Here is a 22,742-nt window from a genome sequence, read left to right on the forward strand (position 1 = left end):
TACAATTGCTAATACCATGTACAGCTCAACTATTTCCACCAGGCTAAGTCAGTGGGAGAAATGGGAAGTAGGACTTAGGGCTCATTCATACTTCCACTCATCCCGTGCCTAGAAAGCACTGTTATGAGCATTTTTCCCTTTGATCCACACTTTCAGGGTATGGATCCGAGCAGTTTTCCACTTATCCTGCTCCTTTCCCAGGGGAAACCCACTCTCTCTAGTGCTAAATTGGAGCAAATGGTCAATCCGGAGAAAACTATAATGGCTGTTTGCTCCAATAGGGCACCCTCTCCCTCTACTGCCACCCAGTGGTAGCCTTTCCATCAGGCTGCCTAAGTGGGAGAAATGAGAAGCAGGCCTCATTCCAGCAGCTTTGCTGAAAGAACAACTCTGTCGCGCACCTCCTTCCCCTGAACTATTCCTATGCCATCTGATCATTAGATGAGCTGCTGTTTAGGAATTGGCACCTGGGTTTGCTTTTTTCCTCTTCCCTCTCTGTCCCTTTTCCCTTGTATGTCTTTAAAGGGGTGGGGAGGGTTGTTCTAATGGGTGGGATATAAACCACTCAGAAAGCCTTTTTGGCTGAAGAGCTTAGTACAAAATCTCTAAAGAAATAAGGGTACACAGACAGTACACTAATTGAATGATACAGTGGTACCTCAGTTTAAGTACACAATTGGTTCCGGAAGTCTGTACTTAACCTGAAGCGAACTTTCCCACGGAAAGTAATAGAAAGTGGATTAATCAGTTCCAGACGGTCCGCGGAGTACTTAAACTGAAGCGTACTTAATCTGAAGCAAACTTTCCCATTGAAAGTAATGGAAAGTGGATTAGTCCGTTCCAGACGGGTCCGCAGAGTACTCAACCTGAAGCGTACTTAACCCGAGGTATGACTGTAATTGGTTCTGGAAGTGTACTTAACCTGAAGAGTACTTAACCTGAAGCGAACTTTCCCATTGAAAGTAATGGAAAGTGGATTAATCCGTTCCAGATGGTCCATGGAGTACTTAACCTGAAGCGTACTTAACCTGAAGTGAACTTTTCCACTGAAAGTAATGGAAAGTGGATTAGTCCGTTCCAGACAGGTCCGCGGAGTACTTAAACTGAAAATACTCAAACCGAGGCGTACTTAAACCAAGGTATGACTGTACATGCAAATAACCTACAGGTGCACAGTCCCACAAACTGACAAACGCAGGAAAGGAAAGGTTTAAGTTAGCCCTTCAGGCCACACAGCCCCTTGTCCAGCAGCCTCCACTTCTTCCTTCTTCTCAAACAGGAAAACTTGCACAACAACTTTAGTTTTACAAGCACACATGCTGGGAGTCATCTCACATCTCTCAGGCAATGCCTAGTTTGGGTGGCGGGCAAGAAGGTATCAGGTGCTTCAAAGAGACAATTCTCAGTACCTGAGCCAAACTACAGTTTTCAGAGAAGCCCCCCTCAAATGATATCAATATCAAACCAATATTTGTAGTGTAACATACTCTCTGTGGTATGGAAATCAAAATACATTTGGCCTGTTATCAAATCAAATCCACTGCAAAAACTCCCTCTTTCACTTGTAGATTTCATAGTTGGGGGCTGGGATGTGGAAGTTGTTGTTGCTGATGCAGCAGCAGGAGGAGGAGGAGGGCGGGTTACAACAATTAAAGCACAATATTTAAAAATAACTTAAAACAACTTACAATCACAGAATTAAGGTGTGTCCTAAAAACGTACAACTCAGGTGTCAAAAGGCAGGTGTGTTTTCAGTAACCACCAGAACTCCAACAAATTCCTGTCATACTTTAAACTGGGAAGAATGGTTGGAAACAACAAAGTGCCATGAGTCAGCTGTCAACCGCTATACATCTGTACTACCCAATGAGCAACAAACATCTTTTGCCGTGTGTTTCAGTGGGAAAGCAGCAATGCCTCTGCAATTGTGGAGAAATCACCTTTTACAATATTGTGCATTTGGGGGTCATGTGAACAGATAAGTTTAAAATGCTAAGTATCCATTGGTGGCCGGCGGTTGCTTAGGGCTTATCCACACTTCCTCTTCCCCCACCCCCACCCCCACCCCCAGGGAAAACTGCTCTTTAGTGCTTAGTCAGAGCAAACCGGGAATTCAGGTTTTCTCAAGATTGACATTTGCTCCAATTTAGCACTAAAGAGCGGGTTTTCCTTGATTGGCTTGAAGTCCTTGGTCACTCATTGGATGGGAAAAGTAGTCAGGTGATGGGAGAGAATTATGTGCCTCTGGATGAACTGTAGTGGGGCTGGAACATAAATAGGCTAGTTTTAACACTTCACAAAGAATCATTGTCTGAGACTGTGTTTGCCCTCCAGAAACTGAAACACTGGCTTAAACCAAAGATTAGCAGAGAGGCTTCTGAAGCTGACCAGAGAGAGAAGTGCCTGCATGCCTGGTTCATAGGAAACCAGCAGAAATCCTATCTGCCTGGCAATGGTGAGAGGAGAGACTAACTGGCATACAAATTTAATAGGAACTATGCATTACAAAATAGGGACGCGGGTGGCGCTGTGGATTAAACCACTGTGCCGCTTGGGCTTACCAATCGAAAGGTTGGCAGTTCGAATCCCCATGACGGGGTGAGCTCCCGTTGTTCGGTCCCAACTCCTGCCAACCTAGCAGTTCGAAAGCATGCAGTGCAAGTAGATAAATAGGTACCACTCCAGCAGGAAGGTAAACAGTGTTTCCGTGCGCTGCTCTGGTTTCACCAGAAGTGGCTTAGTCATGCTGGCCACATGGCCTGGAAAAACTGTCTGCGGAAGTGGACAAACGCCGGCTCTCTCGGCCTGTAAAGCGAGATGAGTGCCGCAGCCCCAGAATCGTTCACGACTGGACTTAATTGTCAGGGGTCCCTTTACCTTTACATGCATTACAAATTAATCATAAGTAAGTTTCTGTATTTGAAAGCAGCTGCCATTTGTAACAGTAAAGGTACCCCTGACCATTAGGTCCAATCACGGACAACTCTGGGGTTGCAGCGCTCATCTCACTCTATAGGCCAATGGAGCCGGCGTTTGTCCACAGACAGCTTCCAGGTCATGTGGCCAGCATGACTAAGCCGCTTCTGGCAAACCAGAGCAGTGCACGGAAATGTCGTTTACCTTCCCACTGGAGTGGTACCTATTTATCTACTTGCACTTGGATATGCTTTCAAACTGCTAGGTGGGCAGGAGCAGGGACCGAGCAACTGGAGCTCCCCCGTCACGGGGATTCGAACCGCTGACCTTCTGATCGGCAAGCCCTAGGCCAGGCATCCCCAAACTTCAGCGCTCCAGATGTTTTGGCCTACAACTCCCATGATCCCTTGCTAACAGGACCAGTGGTTGGGGAAGATGGGAATTGTAGTCCAAAACATCTGGAGGGCCGAAGTTTGGGGATGCCTGCCCTAGGCACAGTGGTTTAGACCACAGCGCCATCTGCATCCCTTTTATTTGTAACAGTAGTACCCTTATAAAAGAAAACACAAGTCTCAGAGAAACAGTAACCAATTTAGGTATAGTATTTGCCTTATTTTTATAGGCAAATTTTTATAGTTTACTTTTATAGTTCATAATAAATAAAGAACATCTTGTTATTTGTATTTAATAATAATAAAGTTGTTTGCTTGGATCACATCTAAAGTACCACAGCCACTGGATAATAGTGAAAGTTTTGGTAAACAGCATATTACAGATATAAGGTGGCAGTGGGTAACAGGTTTGAAAGATACATACCATGGTGGGAGCAAAATAGGAATCCCTCCACACACTTGGTCAATCAGCAGTGGGTGATCATTTTCTGGTTCCCCACAAATAAGAAGAGGTCATGCTACACAGCAATGCCCAGCTAAAAGCCGAACAATATGGTGCTGGTGGCAAGAAGCATCAATGCACCATGGGGACTAGCCTCTTTGGTCTGAATTACAAAGAAGGCTTTGTAATTGCCTTCTTGTTTAAATTCCTTCTTGTAAATATGCCATGTAAGGAAGTAGGGGTGGGTGTGTTTCTCCCTCGACTTTTAGGCACAAGTTGCAAAATGCTAAAATGACACCCTTCCCCACCCATCCCCAACTCTTCACACACCACAAAGCAGTGAATTCCGGAAGGAAGGAAGGAAGGAAGGAAGGAAGGAAGGAAGGAAGGAAGGAAGGAAGGAAGGAAGGAAGGAAGGAAGGAAGGAAGGAAGGAAGGGGGTAGCAAGGTGGTGTGCTGCTGAGTTTTGGACTCTGAGGCCTGCTTTGCCCTGGCCTGGAAAATGTAGGGAGGAGGGAGAGAGGCCAAACTAATCAAATGAGGCGGTTGTCATCTCTGTCCCTCACCACACCACACACCCTTGTACAAAGCTACCTTCCAGTCACTCCCCTGATTAGGACCACTTTATGGGGGTTCACATGATTCCCTCCACGTGTCAAAGGAAGGTGTGGTGGGGACTCAAAGGCTGTGCTGACAAGCCCTGCATACTCTACACAGCACCACCACACACCCTTAGCATCCATGCGCTCAAACTACAATAGGAGGAATGCTGTTTGTGTAGTGGTGCATGTGCATTTGGTTCTTCTATGTGAGGAGAGGCCCTGGCCCAATCAAGGCCCCTTTTGACAGAGAGGATCACTTTGGCCACATTCACGCCATACATTTTAAGCAGTATGATACCCTTTAAAACAGCCATGGCTTCCCCCTCCCAATGAATCCTGGGATCTGTAGTTTGTTAACGGTGCTGAGATTTGTTAGGAGACCCCTATTCCCCTCACAGAGGTAGACTGTTTAAAGTGGTATCCTATTGTTTCAAATTTATGGCGTGTCTTTTTATCACTATATGAATAAAACGTTTGATTAAGACGCAAAAATCAGGGAGCATGGAGGTGGCAGTGAGAGGTGTTCTGCTCATACAGCCCCACAACGTCCTCCTTTTAATGCATGGGCCACAGCTGAGTTCAATAGGAGAATTCAAATTCTACTCCATGAAGTAAGAAATGTTGTGCTCTGCATAGACTGTGCAAATGTGCATATGTATATTCAACAGTTCACATAAGTAGCACCTTTTAGGGCAGGATGCAAGAACCCCTGTTCCAATGTAAGGGATATTTTAAGCAGCGGGGAGGGGGAGAGCTTAGAGGGCAGTGTTCCAAGTGAAGAAGTCCTGCTCCCTCACCAGAAAATATCGCTCCCCACACCTCCAATGTTCTATAAGTCCATAAAGTCTGACATTGTTCCTCTTGTTGTTCTCTTCATCAAAACATGGAACTTTCCAGAACATTCCAGAATCCGTCCACTCAGAACTGCAGTCCTGATACATTCCCGAGGTATATGATAGAACAGCAGAAGCTACTGCGCTACCAGTAATCTTCAGACACATTTTTTTTTTGTGAAAATAACCTGGGTTTTTGTTTGTTTGTTTTCTATAACACTTCATTTGAGTGAGGGAAACATTGGGACACAATCATATCCCTCTATGTCAGAAGGATGGCAGTGAGGCAGGAGGCAGTGAGCAGTAGCAGGAACTCTTTGAGGACAAGGCTGGAGGCCAATGCAGATGAAGAGTCTCGGTAGTAAGTGACATTCACAAGGCCGAACTTAGCTCCAGCGTAGTGCCTCTTTATCCAGTCCTCGTAGAAGCCAACACGGGTGTAGACGCCTGGACGGTTGGCGATGGCACACATTTCACCCCAGCTCACAATGCCCACCACAAACCAAGCACCATCCGCTTGACAGACCAAGGGACCTCCGGAGTCACCCTAAGTTAAGGAAAGCAGATGGTGAGAGTCTGTAACATGCTCCTTGTTCCAGACCTTATCTGTTTTACGTTGAGCCTGGTGCTACAAGCCAACCACTGCCAGGACGTTCCATTTACACACATAACCATCTCCCTGGGTAAGATCTCTCTCACCTATGTCTTGAGCCTACTAAAGGTATAACTGGAATAAAAAGTCCTTTTTCCAGGCTGCCTCTGAGCATGGATAGAACACCCTCTCCTCCACTCTAGGAAGCAACAACAAGGCTTAACCTACCTTGGGAGTTAGGCTAAAGGACTTCCAGGTAGGTGTCACTAAAGCTGAGCTACTGGAACTTTATCCAGCAAATTTTAGGGAGGAGCAAAAGTTTCCCCAAATATCCCCCTACACACACAACTTTTTCGCTACTGGTCCCATGTGTTTTGTAGTTGTGACAACAACAGCAACAAAACTCAGTGGAGTCACAACAGTCAGTAACAGCATTTCCCTCCCCAGCGATTGAGATCTGGTTCCTCATATTTCTTCAGAATGTATGGAGGGAAATCCTATTTATTTGAATCAGGTTTTAATGAGCATTGTGTAATGTGTACAGTACATTTGTCGTGTAATATACATTGTAATCAGTTCTCTTTTTTTCTGGGTGTGCTCAAGGGTATGCAGTACTAGCACCTTTTTTTTCTAGAAGCAAAGCACTGATTGTAATGTATTTGAGGTGGGAAGTTTTCTGTCTGGTATGGCCAAAGTCAGTTTAACTGCCAACAGGAGCCTTAACTGACAACTGTGAGGAAAGGCTAGTGTTAGAATTCTCGGTATGCAAAAGAAGTATAGAATGCCTGCACATTTTGATTGGTGGGTGCAGGTTTAGAATTTTCAGTTGGACACTCTGATTGGCTGGGACTGGACTAGAGGGCCCAGAAGAAGTGTATATAAACCATGTGTTGGTCAGCAGAGGGACAGTTGGAGTTGTTGGTGCTTGGTGTTCAGCCAGAAGAAGACAGCAGAGGATGAGGATCATGGAATAAGAAAGCAGACCTAAGATGGAGGTAGAGCAGTTTGGTGGCCAAATACTTGTTGGGCTGAGTGAATTGCTTGGCTTAGGCTGAAGAGGCAAGGGGAGAATTGTCGGAAGGGGGAAAATGAGAAGCAACCTGGAATGTTGGTTTCTGATTAGTAGTAGGAATTCCAGAGGCGAAATTTCCAAGTAGTTCAGCAAGACAAACCTACACTTTGATAAGTCAGCAAGGGATTGGGAGAAGAGGTTTCCAACACAGTCCTCAAGTACAGTCGTACCTTGGAAGTCGAACGGAATCTGTTCCAGAAGTCCATTTGACTTCCAAAATGTTTGAAAACCAAAGCACGGCTTCTGATTGGCTGCAGGAAGATCCTACAGCCAATCAGAAGCCGCAGAAGCCACACCGGACTTTCGGGTTTAAAAAATAGTTTGCAACCAGAACAGTCACTTCCGGGTTTGGGGCGTTTGGGAGCCAAAACGTTCAGGAACTAAGCTGTTCGACTTCCAAGGTATGACTGTTGGTGAGACTTAACTGGGGTGCAGGGAGGGGGGGGAGGCAACTGCATTCTTAAAGGTGTCTCAGTTTAACATTAATGGATGGATACAATGTGTTGATATTTAAAGTGACAGTAACAAGCTAACAAAGTTTATACTCACTTAAAGATACAGTACTATTTTAAACCAGATAAGGTTGTTCACTTTCTAATCTTGATATAAATAAATGTAATCACTTTTGTTAAATATAATATCTTATTTGATTGGCTTTGTGCCACAGCTGTGGGCCACAGTTACAGGGTTATTAGTAAGTGGAGGGTGCAGAGGGAATAAGTGAGAGGGACTGGGTTTAGGAGAAATCCAACCACATCTGGAAGGACACAGTTTCCTCATCCTTGCCCTATGCCCTCACTGCTGCTCTGCCATTTGCATATCCACTGGTACTCCTTTCTTACCAAACATGCATCTTTCTCTCCTTTGACGAAGCCAGCGCAGATCATGTCATCCTGGATCTGTCGGATACTTGGGGGGATACCAGTGCCAATGTGGTACATGGCATCACAGGGTCCTGTGTCTATCAAGGGCAGCTGGAGCTGTTGCAGCGTCTTGGGAGCCCGGAGGGTAGCTTGAAGCAAACATAAGATGGCAAGGATGGAAGAAGAGGAGGAATGAGAAATCAAGCAATTCAGAATAAATTAAATACTGCAAGAGGAAAGGGATGCAAATCCACCTCAAAAACAACAGTGGGTGTTTCAAAAATATACCGGCAAATTCAGGTCACACGATATAGTTGATTGCAGGTCTTACACAACAAATCCACTTACCCAAAAGATCTGACTTGTTGTGATGTGGAAAGTGATAGGAAAATGCTCTGGAAAATGTGGGACACTTGCTTCTAACCTTGCCACAGATGAGAGATGGAGGATAACATCTAAAGGGCCACAAGTTGCCCATCTCTGATCTAACCAAGTAGCAATAGAATTTCAAATGTCTTCCCTCTAATTTCACCTTTTCTTTTCACCTCAGTCATGGCTAAGTACTCTGGTCTAAGCTGCTCTCTCTATCCCAGTCTTTGCCAACCTGATGTCCAGATGTTTTGGATTTTGCTGAAACAGCAGGGGCTGATGAGAGTTGTAGTCCAAAAACATCTAGATGGAACCATATTGGCACCCAGCTAAAGGTATCCCTCATGAAGTAATTCACATCTCAGTTCCCCTTGATTTGCACCTTCTAAGTATCCAGACCCTATCAAGCCCCTTCCTTATCTGCCCTTTTAACCACGTGAACTCCAATTTATTTGTTATTATTAACAATAATAATTTCTTTTGCATTTTTTTAATATCGCACCCTCAGAGACACAAATCTGGATTATTCCAAGCAGCTATATCTCACAACATCATACTTCTAGTCAAGTAGTAATATTGGTTACAGTGGCTATCTGCCCCCTTAAATCCCCAAGCTTTCTGTACCATGTGTTCTCTGTGCTCCTATTTATTTATTATTTATTCTAGACATTTCTATAATGCCCTTCAGTAGAAGGTTGCAGCGTGGTTTACGTACAAAGGGGTGGGGGAGAAAGACTATTAAAATACAGGTTAAAAGCAAACATGAACCTCACTGAGCACCTTAAACCACATCCATTCTAAAACTGCCATGCAGCTGAACCATTTTAGCCCACTTTGGAAAACATGCCCTACAGTGAGTCATACTAAACTTCAGCTCAGCACTAACCATCAGCAAGTCTTCAGGGTTTAGGTAAGGATCTTTGCCAGGGATTAAAACTGGAACCCTCTGCAATCAAAGCAGCTGCTCTGCCAATGAGCTACAGCACCTCACCTCCATATTGTGGAGCTCCCCATCCCGTCACCCAACAAAGAGTGCCATTTGGGATCTGGACCTTGGCATCTGGGAGACAGGCTGGGAGGATGCTTTGGGTGAAGCGTACGGGATGTTCTAACTGAACCAGAGCTATATCTCCACTGGTCCCATCTCCAGCATACTGCTTGTTCACGAACACTTGCGAGAGTTTCAACCACTTAGCATTGGGTTCTGGGTTCAAGAGCTGGTAGTTCCCCAAGTTTGCTTGGTAGTTAGATAGTTTTGATGTCCTGTTAGGAAAAACAAACAAGAGTCAGGACAAGGGGTGGGGTAGTTTCTGAATTAAATAGAGGGTGTATTGTATCATTTTCTCCACGTGTGGGGAAACTGTGGCCTCCAGATGTTTATGAACTAAAATCCCCGTCATCCCTAGACATTGACCATGCTTGATGGGGCTTATGGGAGTTGTAGCTCAGCAACATCTGGAAGCCAAAGGTTCCTCTGCCAGCTTTACTCAAATTATCAGTTACAACTGCTTTGAGTATTATCACAGTGCTTTAAATTTAAATTTAAATTTTCATTTCCTTAGGGTCTTGCGAAAGAACAAAGTTGGACAGCAACTGATTATTTCCTTCTATCGGTCCACGATAGAAAGTGTTCTCTCATACTGCATTACGGTGTGGTATTCTGGTTTGACAGCCATGGACAGAGAGTCCCTACGGAGGGTGGTGAAGACAGCACACGATATCGTAGGCTGTCCCCTGAATCCGCTAGATGTTATCGCAGGAGACCATTGCCTCAGAAGAGCGAGGAACATTCTTAGGGATGACTCACACCCTAGCCAGCACCCTTTAATCTCCTGCCTTCGAGCAGGAGATAGAGAAGCATGATCAGCCACACCAACAGGTTAAAGAGCAGTTTCTACCCATGTTCTACCCATGAGGCTGCTGAATGGAAGACAGCAACACTGTAGCTGACGTTCAGGGTTGGTGGTCATCCGACTCTACACAGAGTGTAACAAGGACTGAGAGATTGAGGGAGGGAGGGGGGCTCGTTTAATCTCATTGTAAACAGGTGGTACAGTGACAATAAAGTATTTCTATTTCTATGGATAGTGTGAATGTAGGGGACGCTGGTGGCGCTGTGGTCTAAATCACTGAGCCTCTTGGGTTTGCCAATCAGAAAGTCAGAGGTTCGAATCCCCACGACAGGGTTGCTCTGTTCCAGCTCCTGCCAACCTAGCAGTTCGAAAGCACGCCAGTCCAAGTAGATAAATAGGTTCCGCTGTGGCGGGAAGGAAAACGGCATTTCCATGCACTCTGGCTTCCATCGTGGTGTTCTGTTGCACCAGAAGTGGTTTAGTCATGCTGGCCACATGACCCAGAAAGCTGTCTGCGGACAAATGCCGGTTCCCTTGGCCTGAAAGCGAGATGAGCATCACAACCCTGTAGTCGCCTTTTTACCTAGTGAGAATGTGACCACAGTTGGTCACTTGCATGCACAAGTGAATACCTGGGCATAGGATTCAAATACACATTGTGAGCCTCCATGTGGGGGGAGAATCCCCATTTCAGAAGCAGCAGCCAAACACAAGAGCAGAACCGTGATAGAGGCAGAGTCCCTCCCCACAGCCCTGTTCTGTTTCACAGCAGTAACACATGAGGTATCGTATACGCAAACAGAGAGTTAGTCACCATGTTTGTTTACCTGAGGCAGCTACTTTGGTTTGCATTGTGCATGAACAATATCATACACACATCACTTTGCAATGTAGGGTGGGATAGAAATTTAATTAATGACGATGACAGACACTGCAACAAGAAGTACAAGAGAAAGCTTTGGGGGGATTATGTGTTTGGGGTGGGAGGGGGAATGGGGTAGAAGTTCAGCTGGCCTGACATATCAGGTAGGCTGTCTCTTGAAGCTCCTGGGTTTTCTTAAGGGGGAGAACAGAGAAAGACAAGATTGAAGACTTGTGAATAGGGATATCTGATGATTCCAACGGAAATTACATAATTTATGTAATTATGTAAATTAAATAATTTTGCCACAATGGGCAGAGGGACAAATAGCCTAGTTTTGAGTAAAGACGAACTGCAGTGCTTTTTGTTACAAATAAAGGGCAGAATGGAAAACATTGTTTTTTTACATCTGCACTTGTGAGCAGGCCTTTCTCCCCACAAAGTCTGCCTCGCACAGCTCCTTTTCGTGTGCTCTTCTAAAGTTGCTGAGGGCAAACTTTGTGGGGAGAGGACCTAACATGGCAGTGGATCCTTGACAAACAGCCAGAGTATAATTCCAGAGGCCTAATATTTTCAAATATCTGTTACTACATAGAGAACAAAGAGGGTGAATTCTTTGAAAATGCTAGGTCAGATCTTTAGCCTACTCGTTTTTCCCATTACACACTCAAAGGCCAGTTTCCCTGTTACTCACTTGGGGAAGCAGTGGGCTGCTGTCAACACCCAGTCAGCACTGATGAGGGTCCCTCCACAGGCATGCTGGCCATTATATTGGAGGCTGATTTGCCACGGCCAAGCCCCACGAGAAGCATCTCTTCCCCCCACAATACGGTTTTGGGGCATAATCCGGCCACACACTGGCAAAACAGAGAAAAAGAAAGTTGACAAAACATCTCGAGTTTGACCTCTTCCCCAAGATGTCCAGGCAAAGGGGGGAACTCCCAGGATGAAGGACAGAAGCCAAGGGCCAGGACCCTGTGATTTTCAGTGAGAGAACCTGTTTTTGCTGATCTCTTACCTGTCTGAGTGCCATTTTCCACAGCTCCTAAAAATTAATGAGGAAGAGAGGAAACAGGAGGTGTGAGTCTTCAGTAAAGAATAAGCAATATTTAAAAGCAAAACCAGTGACGAACAAAATAGTGAGCAAACAAGTACCCTATCTCGTTATTTTAGGTTGGAGGCTTCAACATTTGATTTTAAAAATGTAGATGCTGATTTCAAGCACTGAAAAATCAAGCAAGATTTGTTTTCTTGCTAATCTTTTTAATTAATTCTAGTACAACTGTGCAAGAATAAAATGAAGAGAAAATATGAGTAGCACAGTTGCATTAGGAAGAGTGAGGAATAAACAGATAGAAAATAAGATTAATATAAATGAGTTATAAGGAGCTATATTGTGTGCTAATTTGTCATTCCAGAATTCTCTAAGTGTAGACTGTATTTCAATGAAGTTGTTTTGATAATTATTATAAAGTGTTCTTCTATTATATATTTGCTTTATCGGCAGTATTATTTCCCAAGTGTTATTCAGCCATTCTGTAACAGTTGGGGTGGCGGTACATTTGCAAGTTTGGCAATCTACAGTACATGGTTTTGATATGGTCAGTAGAGTTTGTATTAATTGATGATCAATATCCTCAAAGGATTTTTTTAGAATTTGGGGACAAAGCATATCCTGCCATTTCCTGTATTGTGTCAAATATCATAGACCAGACTCTTTTTACAGTTCTTTGCTACAATTCCAGAAAATACATATGAAATCTGCTTTCATTCATTTACATCTCCAGCAGTACATGTTTGTTCTATTGTGAAAAGTTTGCTCCATTCAGAGGACAAATCTAAGTGTGATTTCTATGTGGCAGAAATGGTTCCCTCTGTAGCAACTACCACATTGAGGTGGAAGTTAGACCCCTTCATATAAGCACACAGAAAATCTAGTGTTCAATTATGAGTCTTCAAGCACACAGAAAATCAATTTTCTTTAATTAACACAACTTAATTGAGCACTACAGGAAATAAGATAAATGAAGTTAATATCATGAGAAACTTCGTAAAGTGCTAGCATTACAATTCTAAAATATAGATTACTGACGCAGAGCTGAGAAACCCAAATTAAATCATAGTTTCCTGAATCAGCAAGGCTGAAATTGGGCAGCAAGCAAAAGGTCATACGGATCTCCCAAAATGAAAAGCAGTGAGAAATGTTCAAATGAAGCAATACTTTTTACCCAATTTTTCTTTTGAATGTGATAAATTTTCCTACTCTTTCTCAATTATCAAAGAAAAACAAGACTGTGTTCCACAAAACCCCCAGCTTTAGGAAAGAATTTGATAAATCATATACCCTAAGTGCATACACTGCAACAATTTTGATGGCACATAGCTTATGGTGTGTACACACAGCCTTTACCTTAACCCCTGCCGTTACAACAACAGCAATGTTAAGAATTCTGCAGGGGAGAGGGGAGAACATTTCCTTGTAGATTATAGGATTACTGCCCGAGCGCACACATTGCTTAACATACCTATTGCACGGTTCAAAGTGAATACATTTGCACATGGTCCAGCTGAAAGAGATACTCACCGCTTTGAGTTTCATGTTTCAGGACACCTGATTGAAAAATGATTAAATGACATCATCAGAGGCAAAGCTTGGGAACCAGATTGTTTAGGTATAAACAAGAACCAGGAAGAGGAAACCAAATAAAATCATACCGTAACATTGAAAAAAGAAAAAGGTAAACAGATAGTGCCCTTGAAGGAACAAACCCAGGTGACAACTTGGGGCACGAGGTTTATGGGGGCATCTGTGGTCGTCCCTACCATAAGACAGCTCTGCCTCAGGTGGCTAGTCATCCGAAACGCATTGGAATGGAGTAGAACCCTGCAGTACCTGAAGAGAAGAAATGCCGTGGTGCAGCTGCAGCAGCACAACCAGACACCTTCATCTGCCCCAGCTACAACAAAACATGTCTCTCCCGCTTTGGTTTCTACAGCCACAGCAGGCGCTGTAACCTCCCAACAGTTTGACTTCACCCCCAAAGTTGCACCGTTTGTCTCCTGAGACAAATGGAAGCCAACCATATTTACTCCCATATTCACACACACACACACACACACACGGTTGTAATATTGTTGCCCACCCATCCAAAAACAACATAGAAGTGAGTGAGCTCTTTGACTGAGGTTGAAATCAAAGATGAGACTTAAAACTATGGAAGGTCTTGCTGCCTAGGAGTGTGTTGCTGAACTGAGCGACAAATCCCCTTCCCAAATCAACTGCTCCCGGTTTGGGGCTCAGCAGCCATTTCTGATATTTCGACTCATGATGAGTTTGTATTCAATTGCATTAGTTGCCTAATGAATTTGTCCTTTTGCCTTATTTATATGTTGTTGTGTTTTATATGCTGTTGTGTTTTTTATCATTCTATTTCCTTTCTTTTTTCAGTCATTACCTTTGCAGCAGCAATAAGGTTTGTTGTTGTTTAGTCGTTTAGTCGTGTCCGACTCTTCGTGACCCCATGGACCATAGCACGCCAGGCACTCCTGTCTTGCACTGCCTCCCGCAGTTTGGTCAAACTCATGTTCGTAGCTTCGAGAACACTGTCCAACCATCTCGTCCTCTGTCGTCCCCTTCTCCTAGTGCCCTCCATCTTTCCCAACATCAGGGTCTTTTCCAAGCAATAAGGTTACTTATTTAGTAACCTTACTTACTTAGGATCATTTTCTGACATAACATCTTTTTTAAAATCAAGTAAAAGTACCTCAGGTCCCAGAGGTATAGAGCATCCTAACTCTTCCAATATTGTTGTCTGTACAGGTATTCAACAAGTTTATATTTGAGGACAATTCCAGAAGTTAAGTATAAAATCTGCTTTATACATCTCCAACCATTATCAAATCCAAGTCTATGTATTAGGTTTAGCTTGCAGGGGATTAAATAGGGGGGGGGTAAAGAATCTTACGATACTTTTCCTTCAAATTTGCTGGTATTGATATGTTTCTGATATGGTTACAGTCAATGTAATTTTTACTAATTTTTAATTCTCTAGTTAGTATCATGAGCAGCTTTGAGCGTAACATGGTTGGAAAAGTGGAATGCTAATAGGACATCAAATCAAATCAAAATCAAGTAATGTCCTGCAAAAGTATATCTTTCTCTTTGGTGAGGTATGCCTTGAGATTCTTGGACCCAGGTGGCGCTGTGGGCTAAGCCACTGAGCCTAGGGCTTGCTGATCAGAAGGTCGGCGGTTCGAATCCCTGTGACGGGGTGAGCTCCCGTTGCTTGGTCCCAGCTCCTGCCAACCTAGCAGTTCGAAGGCACGTCAAAAAAAATGCAAGTAGATAAATAGGAACCGCTACAGCGGGAAGGTAAACGGCGTTTCCGTGTGCTGCTCTGGTTTGCCAGAAGCGGCTTTGTCATGCTGGCCACATGACCTGGAAGCTATACGCCGGCTCCCTCGGCCAATAATGCGAGATGAGCGCACAACCCCAGAGTCAGTCACGACTGGACCTAATAGTCAGGGGTCCCTTTACCTTTACCTTTTAATAGGACATCAAATCAAATCAAAATCAAGTAATGTCCTGCAAAAGTATATCTTTCTCTTTGGTGAGGTATGCCTTGAGATTCTTAGAACTGGCTGCGGCAGTATGGCAGGGGGGGGGGAGCTGAAAAATGATAACCATTGTGTAATACACTGATTGTTTTGTTTTCCCACACACACCCTGCCATTTTTTGGAGCCCAGGGGGAGCCTGGTAGTTGTTTGAGCATTCCAAGCCACAGCTTTTTATGGGCACAGCTTCTTAAAACACATAATTCCAACAGAACTCGCTTCAGTTATGAATGCTTGTTGTGTACTTAACATCTGCCCCACATAGGCTCTTGCAATTGCGGTTTCCTTATCTTAGGCCTCGTCCCCACAAACAGTGAGAGCATTCTTTCCGAATGGAAATAATAATAAAAAATGGTTTGCAAGGCTCCTGTTGAAATTGTTATTTAATTGCAGTTTCCTTCTTTCAGAGCTTTCTCTCCATTTTCCACCTCAGGCTGCTGTGGAGCCGAAGGCTGGCCAGCAAAAGATGTGTTTCAAATGTGCTTTAATGGTATAATAATAATAATAATAATAATAATAATAATAATAATAATAATAATAATAATTTATTATTTATACCCCGCCCATCTGGCTGGGTTTCCCCAGCCACTCTGGGCGGCTTCCAACAGATAAATGAAATAAAATAATCTATTAAACATTAAAAGCCTCCCTAAACAGGGCTGCCTTCAGATGTCTTCTAAAAATCTGGTAGTTGTTGTTCTCTTTGACATCCGATGGGAGGGCGTTCCACAGGGCGGGCGCCACTACTGAGAAGGCCCTCTGTCTGGTTCCCTGTAACCTCACTTCTCACAATGAGGGAACCGCCAGAAGGCCCTTGGTGCTGGATCTCAGTGTCCGGGCTGAATGATGGGGGTGGAGACGCTCCTTCAGGTATACTGGACCGAGGCCGTTTAGGGCTTTAAAGGTCAGCACCAACACTTTGAACTGTGCTTGGAAACGTACTGGGAGCTAATGTAGATCTTTCAAGACTGGTGTTATGTGTTCTCGGCAGCCACTCCCAGTCACCAGTCTAGCTGCCGCATTCTGGATTAGTTGTAGTTTCCAGGTCACCTTCAAAGGTAGCCCCACGTAGAGCGCATTGCAGTAGTCCAAGCGGGAGATAACTAGAGCATGCACCACTCTGGCTAGACAGTCTGCAGGCAGGTAGGGTCTAAGCTGCCCTGGACACAGAATTGACCTGCGCCTCCATGGACAGCTGTGAGTCCAAAATGATTCCCAGGCTGCGCACCTGGTCCTTCAGGGACACAGTTACCCCATTCAGGACCAGGGAGTCCTCCACACCTGCCCGTCTCCTGTCCCCCACAAACAGTACTTCTGTCTTGTCAGGATTCAACCTCAATCTGTTAGCCACCATCCATCCTCCAACGGCCTCCAGACACTCACACAGGACCTTCACCGCCTTCACAGGTTCTGATTTGAAAGAGAGGGAGATGTATTGCAGGAGTGCGATGACCAGGTTCTTCAGAAAGTGGAGTGTACTTCACAGAGACTACTTCTGATATGACTGAAGTAGTGGCACTGGGAGAGGGGCACATAGCATACACATTGTTACTCAATTGCCCCTGGAAAAAGGCGGCTGTATTTGTCTATCCTTCTAGGGATCCATTTGGAATTGGTGGGAGCCATTTAGATCATGACGATGACACAGTATAGAAAGGGTTAAACATCCCCTCCCTCTGTGCTGGTTCCCCAATCAAACAGCATGCAACTGCTTTGTCCTTTAAAAAAGTGAGTCTGGTTAGTTCCTGACTCATTGAACCTTCCAAGGAAACCAAGAATACCAGAGGAAAGTGCTTATGTATGCGACCACAGCTGACCGGATTTTGCTAGCTCATAGATGGAAAGAAGATCCAATCCCGACCAAGGAAGAGTGGCAGATAAAACTAATGATCTACCGGTATGGTGAAATGGCAAAACTTACAGGAAGAACCAGGAACCAGGAAGAATCAAATTATAATAAGTAATTGGTAAAGTATATAACGTATTTGAAAAACTATTGTAAACAAACAGTAGTAGGATTGACAGAAATCTTGTAGTAAAAATTGAATTATGGATTGATTAAGGCTTTATAATAATTGGATTTATTGAGAAGATGCAGAAGGAAAATAATAACATAACGGTCCACAAAAGGGGAGAGGGAAGTCAAAGGGGATACAGTCATACCTCAGTTTAAGTACGCCTCGGTTTGAGTATTTTCAGTTTAAGTACTCCGCAGACCTGTCTGGAATGGATTAATCCACTTTCCATTACTTTCAATGGGAAAGTTTGCTTCAGGTTAAGAACGCTTCAGGTTAAGTACAGACTTCTGAAACCAATTACACTCATACCTTGGGTTAAGTACGCTTCAGGTTGAGTACTCCGCAGACCTATCTGGAACAGATTAACCCACTTTCCATTACTTTCAATGGGAAAGTTCGCTTCAGGTTAAGTACACTTCAGGTTAAGTACAGACCTCCAGAACCAATTGTGTTTGTAAACCGAGGTACCACTGTACATTGTTTGTATTCTGTTTCATTTTATTTCTTTTTTGTTACTGTTTGTAAAACCGAAAATGCATTAAATATATATATGGGGTTTTTTCTCTCTCTCTCTCTCTCTCCCCTTTTTATATATGTAAACAAAAGGCTTTCCTCCACTTCAAGCAGGAACTTGGCTGCTCTTTGGAGCCTGCCCACGTTCCTGGAACAGAATGTCGCTAAGAATGATGCAATGTCATGACATACAAATTGTGCCCAGGGGCATTGTGGGGGGTGGGGTGGGGAGAGTCTGCCCATATGGCTCACTAGAACAGAACAATCTTCAAATATTGGCGGGACACTGGAAAAGTGGAATACAACATCTCCACATATTGGATGCCACCAGCAGGAAGACCTTTTCATGCACATGGCGCCTTCCAAGTGCACACACACTTCCAAAAAATTTCCAGGTGAACTTTCTTCTGTGCATCGTACCTGCATGTACAATGCAGGCATGTTGAAAATTGTTTTTGAATTAACGAATTAACCAACAAGCAGGGGAAGAAGCCAGAACTGGAAACAAACAAAACAAGAAAGCTTTTCTCTTTTTAGAGCTTCCCACTTGCAATCTGGCAGCCAGCCCAGATGCCTGACAAGCCAGCCAGGAAATGCTCAATTGGAAGCCATACTCATCTGCTCTTATGCAAACTGCACTCTAGTCTGCTTCCAGAAAGTTCTGGTTGCCCACCCCCAAGCCAGGAGTGCTGGCTTCTTGACAGCATCCCCCTTGCAAAGCTAGGGAATGAAACCAGGAATCCTGATCCTCTTCCCTAATTCCATATTTTTCCACATACACAAGCACACATCTCTATGCATTCCAGAAATGTTAACTTCACACAGACAAGGAGCCAGGTAACTGGGGGACGTGACCCACAGTCACTCACACACAAGTGAGAAGCCTGTGCAGGACTGTGCCCTGTAATAGTGCTGAAATGCCACCTCTTTTAGGGACACGGGTGGCACTGTGGGTTAAACCACAGAGCCTAAGGCTTGCCGATCAGAAGGTCGGTGGTTCGAATCCCCATGGCAGGGTGAGCTCCCGTTGTTCGGTCCCAGCTCCTGCCCACCTAGCAGTTCAAAAGCATGTCAAAGTGTAAGTAGATAAATAGGTACCGCTCCGGCGGGAAGGTAAACGGTGTTTCCGTGCACTGCTCTGATTCACCAGAAGCGGCTTAGTCATGCTGGCCATCTGACCCGGAAGCTGTCTGTGGACAAATGCCGGCTCCCTCAGCCTATAGAGCGAGATAAGCGCCGCAACCCCAGAGTCGTCCGCAACTGGACCTAAAGGTTAGGGGTACCATTACCTTTAGACCTGCTTTATCTCTACCACATAACAACTACATCAAGCATTCCCAAACTGCGTCCCTCCAGATGTTTGTAGTCCCTCCCATGATCCCTAGCTAACAGGACCAGTGGTCAGGGATGATGGGAATTGTAGCCCAAAACATCTGGAGGGCTGAAGTTTGGGGACTACATGAAGTCTGGAGAAGGAAACACACTTGCATTCAATTACATCAAACATCCATACAGCCTCCCACTCCCATTCCACCACTGGAGATGGTCCTGGGGGGAGCCCCCAATTTCCCCACCCATCTGCCCAAATCACTAGGCCCTACTCCCTCCCAAGAAGGTTAGCAATGGGAGCAATTAGCGAACAACACTGAGAGTGTGGAAGCAGTGGTTTAAAACAGCAGCAGAAGTTAGAGTAGAGCAGGAGTGGAAGGACATGGGGAAATGGCAGTTTTAAACAACACCAGAGGTTTGAATAAAGTAGGGATGGAGGAAACCGTGTGGGGAATTCATAGTTTCAAACAGTGGTCGAGAATTGAATAGAGTGAGCAGAGGGTGACACTGAGGTAGGGAGAGTGGCAGTTTAAAACTGCCTCTGAGTACAGAGGAAAGAGTTGGCAACAGCTCTGTGAGGTTAGCTTCTGTGTTGTTGTCCTAGCCCTCACTGAAGAATTCAAACTTAGGCTTCTGTTTCTCCCAAAATCTTTAATGAGGCAGGGCAATACAAGTTAAAGGGCACAGCAGGCAAATTACATGGCTGAGCAAAAGCTGAGATGCCGATCCAAGAAGCGGCACACCTTCTGTCTCGTCCAATTGAAGAGTGGAGTGGACACAACCCTCAGTGTGGCAAACAATAGCTCAAGTTTAGGAGATGCCTGAATAGAAGTGCTCAGTGACACAGGGTCAGAACACCTCTCTGTCAACCTGCTTGGACCCTCCCCAAGATTCAGCTCCTGACTCTCTTCATCCCTAGTCCCCTCCTCTGGCTCAGAGAGTTCTTGGGACCCCGATTTCACCACCACCTGCTTGGACCCTTCCCTATGTCATCTAGCTCCAAACCCTTGATCTCCTCCCACTCCTCAGGAACTAACCATCCCCTCCATGACATATCTACATCTCTTTACATAGTACACATCTCTGCTACTTCTCTTTGTTAAAACTGGGATTTTTTATTTTAAAAAAACCCTCTGTGTTACTCCATCCTTGTTTTAGTTAAACCTCTGCCATTGTTTAAAACCACAATTTTCATCTCAGATGGTCTCCACCACCATCCCCCTCACACTTCTGCCATTGTTTGAGTACAGTGAGAAGGAAAAGACGAGGAACAAAAACTAGCCCTTCCTCAGCTGCTTCATGTGACAGAATAAAGGATGAATAGCCCTCAAAAGTTTCACACAATGTATTTCACTCCTGATACCATGTGTTGTCTTCAACATGCCATTCCAGATTCAGTGTAGTAATTTCAAAGACATATTTTATTAACAAGAGGAAAAAAATGTTGGCATCTGTCTGTCTCAGGAGACAATGGAGGAATGAGCCTTTGGGGGTGAAGTCAAAGTAGACACCCATAGATAGATCCATAGGTAGGTAGGTAGGTAGGTAGGTAGGTAGGTAGGTAGGTAGGATGAATCAGAGGGGATTCTAAACCCAATAAATTAATAAATGTCAGAACCTTGTTAGTATTAAGATTCCAGGCCAGTGGAAAAATACAGGTTAAGCTTCCTTTCCAAGCCAACGCCTCACCAGGGACAGAGGTGTTAACATGACAAAAGGGGTTGATGGCCCATCTAGGAGGAATCATTGGGCCTGAGCAGACAGAGGTTGGCAATGTGACAGGGTGTGCATGTGAGGTGACAGGAAAAGAGTGCCTTTAGCAAGGTGTGCTGGGAATGAGAAGGGGGAAACAAAGACAGAGATCCATCTCTGGCAGGCTGGCTGAAGGGAGGCTGGGGGAGATGCAGGGAACAAGCCATTCTTGAGATGACCATCCTGTAAAACCTGAACTCCCTCCAAGCAAACACAGGTGTAAATATGTGAATAATATTTCCTAAAGCTACGACAGTCTCTTCCACTTCTTTATTCTCAAAGGAACACAGATCCCGGGTGAGCGTCTGGAACCCTCCTAGAATCTTGACACAGTTGAATAGAAATTGGGGGTGGCGCAACTTTTGTAGCGATAGATAGACAGACACAACATTGATCAACAGAATTTAGCCTTCTCTAGCAGAATAAGCCAACGTACTTGCTCTTAAGAACCTACAGTAACATATATCCACGTAAAGTGTTGGCATAAAAGAGGCTGCAGAATGGGGAAGATGAGGAGGCATGCAAATGGGGTTGATCTGTGTACAAGGGAGAGCTGAGAAAAGTAGGGAGAGTGGAAGAGAAAATGGAAAGTGCCTAGGGGGTTGCAAAAAAGGAGAGAGAAGGATGGCATGGAAATGGGGTTGAAACGGAATGCCAGGGCATGAAAGGGTCTAAAGAATAGGAGCTGGTGGTGGCTTCATAGTTGGACAAAAAATGAAAAGGGTGTTCAGTATTTGCAATGCGGGAGAGGTAGAAGATGCAGGAGATTAACCTGCAAGTGGATTGTGTGCTGGTGGGGTTGCACAAAAGAAAGAGGAAGATATGGATATGGGGTGAAGGTGAAAACGGGGTGCAAAGTGGGGCTGTAGAATAGAAGGGAGAAGTGGCTTGGGAATTGAGGCTGGGAAGTTCAAGAGCATGGGGTGTGAAGGGGAAGCTCTACGGGGTGAATCTGGAGGAATGACAAGGGGCTGGTTAGCGGAGTCAGCAAGGGCGCAGTATCTAGCATGGAACATCATTTGCACAGGGACATGATTCCACAGAATGGAAAACACAGTCCTATACAATCACTTGTCTTCAAAGCAGATGTGGGGGAGGAAAATTATCTACTTTCTAACCAACAAAGTCCTAGTCTCACCTCCTTTCTTATATTCTGAAGGAAAACTCTGGAGTAGTAGCTTCCCTGTTATCACCTATGTCTCTTCCCAAATAGCCCAGATACCCCAATGGAAACTACCATCCACATTAGTTTTTTCCAGAGAAAGAGAATCTTAGATACATTCGTGCGCACGCGCGCACACACACACACACACTAAATGGCTTACCGTGTATCAGGGGTAGCATAGAGAGGCAGAAAAGGGAGAGGAAGATTCTCATAGTGCAGAAAGGCCCTGCCTCACCTCCAGGGGAGCAGGGCAATCTGAAACCTACAGCCCTCCAGGTTTGCTTCTGCCTCTGCGAGAACTTAGGTGTGCACGAAACAGGCAGGCACTTCCTGGCAGCCTCCTGGGAGAATGTGACCCAACCTGTCTGCCCACCCACTACGCTTTCTGTCCCCTCCAGGTAACCACGCCTTACTGGCCTTTTGCCCCCTCCCAGCTTGGTCAGGTTTTGCTGTGATATTCATATGAGTTTGGTCAACTTAGATTCCTAGATATGAGGCCCTCTTCCAAGAAACAAGGTGCTTCTCCAAGCAGAGTGGCAGGGGCGAAGGCGAGG

At 44.8% G+C, this 22,742-nt stretch overlaps 1 protein-coding gene across 2 annotated transcripts; it reads right to left on the bottom strand.

Annotated features, from left to right (window-relative positions):
* Nucleotides 1-3,507: 3,507 nt before the first annotated feature.
* Nucleotides 3,508-22,597, bottom strand: LOC118094903 (serine protease 27-like). Of its 2 annotated transcripts, XM_035135673.3 has the most exons (7): nt 22,349-22,597; nt 13,381-13,407; nt 11,815-11,841; nt 11,491-11,653; nt 9,073-9,344; nt 7,692-7,861; nt 3,508-5,732 (listed from the first exon to the last, which is right to left on the bottom strand). In XM_035135673.3, the coding sequence occupies exons 1-7, from the start codon at nt 22,398-22,400 to the stop codon at nt 5,448-5,450; spliced, it is 996 nt and encodes a 331-aa protein (XP_034991564.2). In that variant the 5' UTR covers nt 22,401-22,597; the 3' UTR covers nt 3,508-5,447. The 2 variants fall into 2 exon arrangements, with proteins under 2 accessions (XP_034991564.2, XP_088512430.1); XM_088656304.1 differs by lacking the exon at nt 13,381-13,407 and having other exon boundaries at nt 22,349-22,549.
* Nucleotides 22,598-22,742: the final 145 nt, after the last annotated feature.

This window comes from Zootoca vivipara, chromosome 12, assembly GCF_965207765.1.
Source record: "Zootoca vivipara chromosome 12, rZooViv2.hap1.1, whole genome shotgun sequence".
Classification (NCBI taxonomy): domain Eukaryota; kingdom Metazoa; phylum Chordata; class Lepidosauria; order Squamata; family Lacertidae; genus Zootoca; species Zootoca vivipara.

Bases quoted from the DNA above. Each gene is read 5' to 3' on its own strand.
- LOC118094903 (XM_035135673.3), bottom strand. From the start codon at position 22,400: ATGAGAATCTTCCTCTCCCTTTTCTGCCTCTCTATGCTACCCCTGATA. The intron at 9,345-11,490 runs GTGAGTAACAGG...TTTTCCTAACAG, and splicing joins GCAGCCCACTGCTTCCCCAA to GACATCAAAACTATCTAACT. The intron at 7,862-9,072 runs GTGAGGTGCTGT...GTTTGCTTCAAG, and splicing joins GGGAGCTCCACAATATGGAG to CTACCCTCCGGGCTCCCAAG.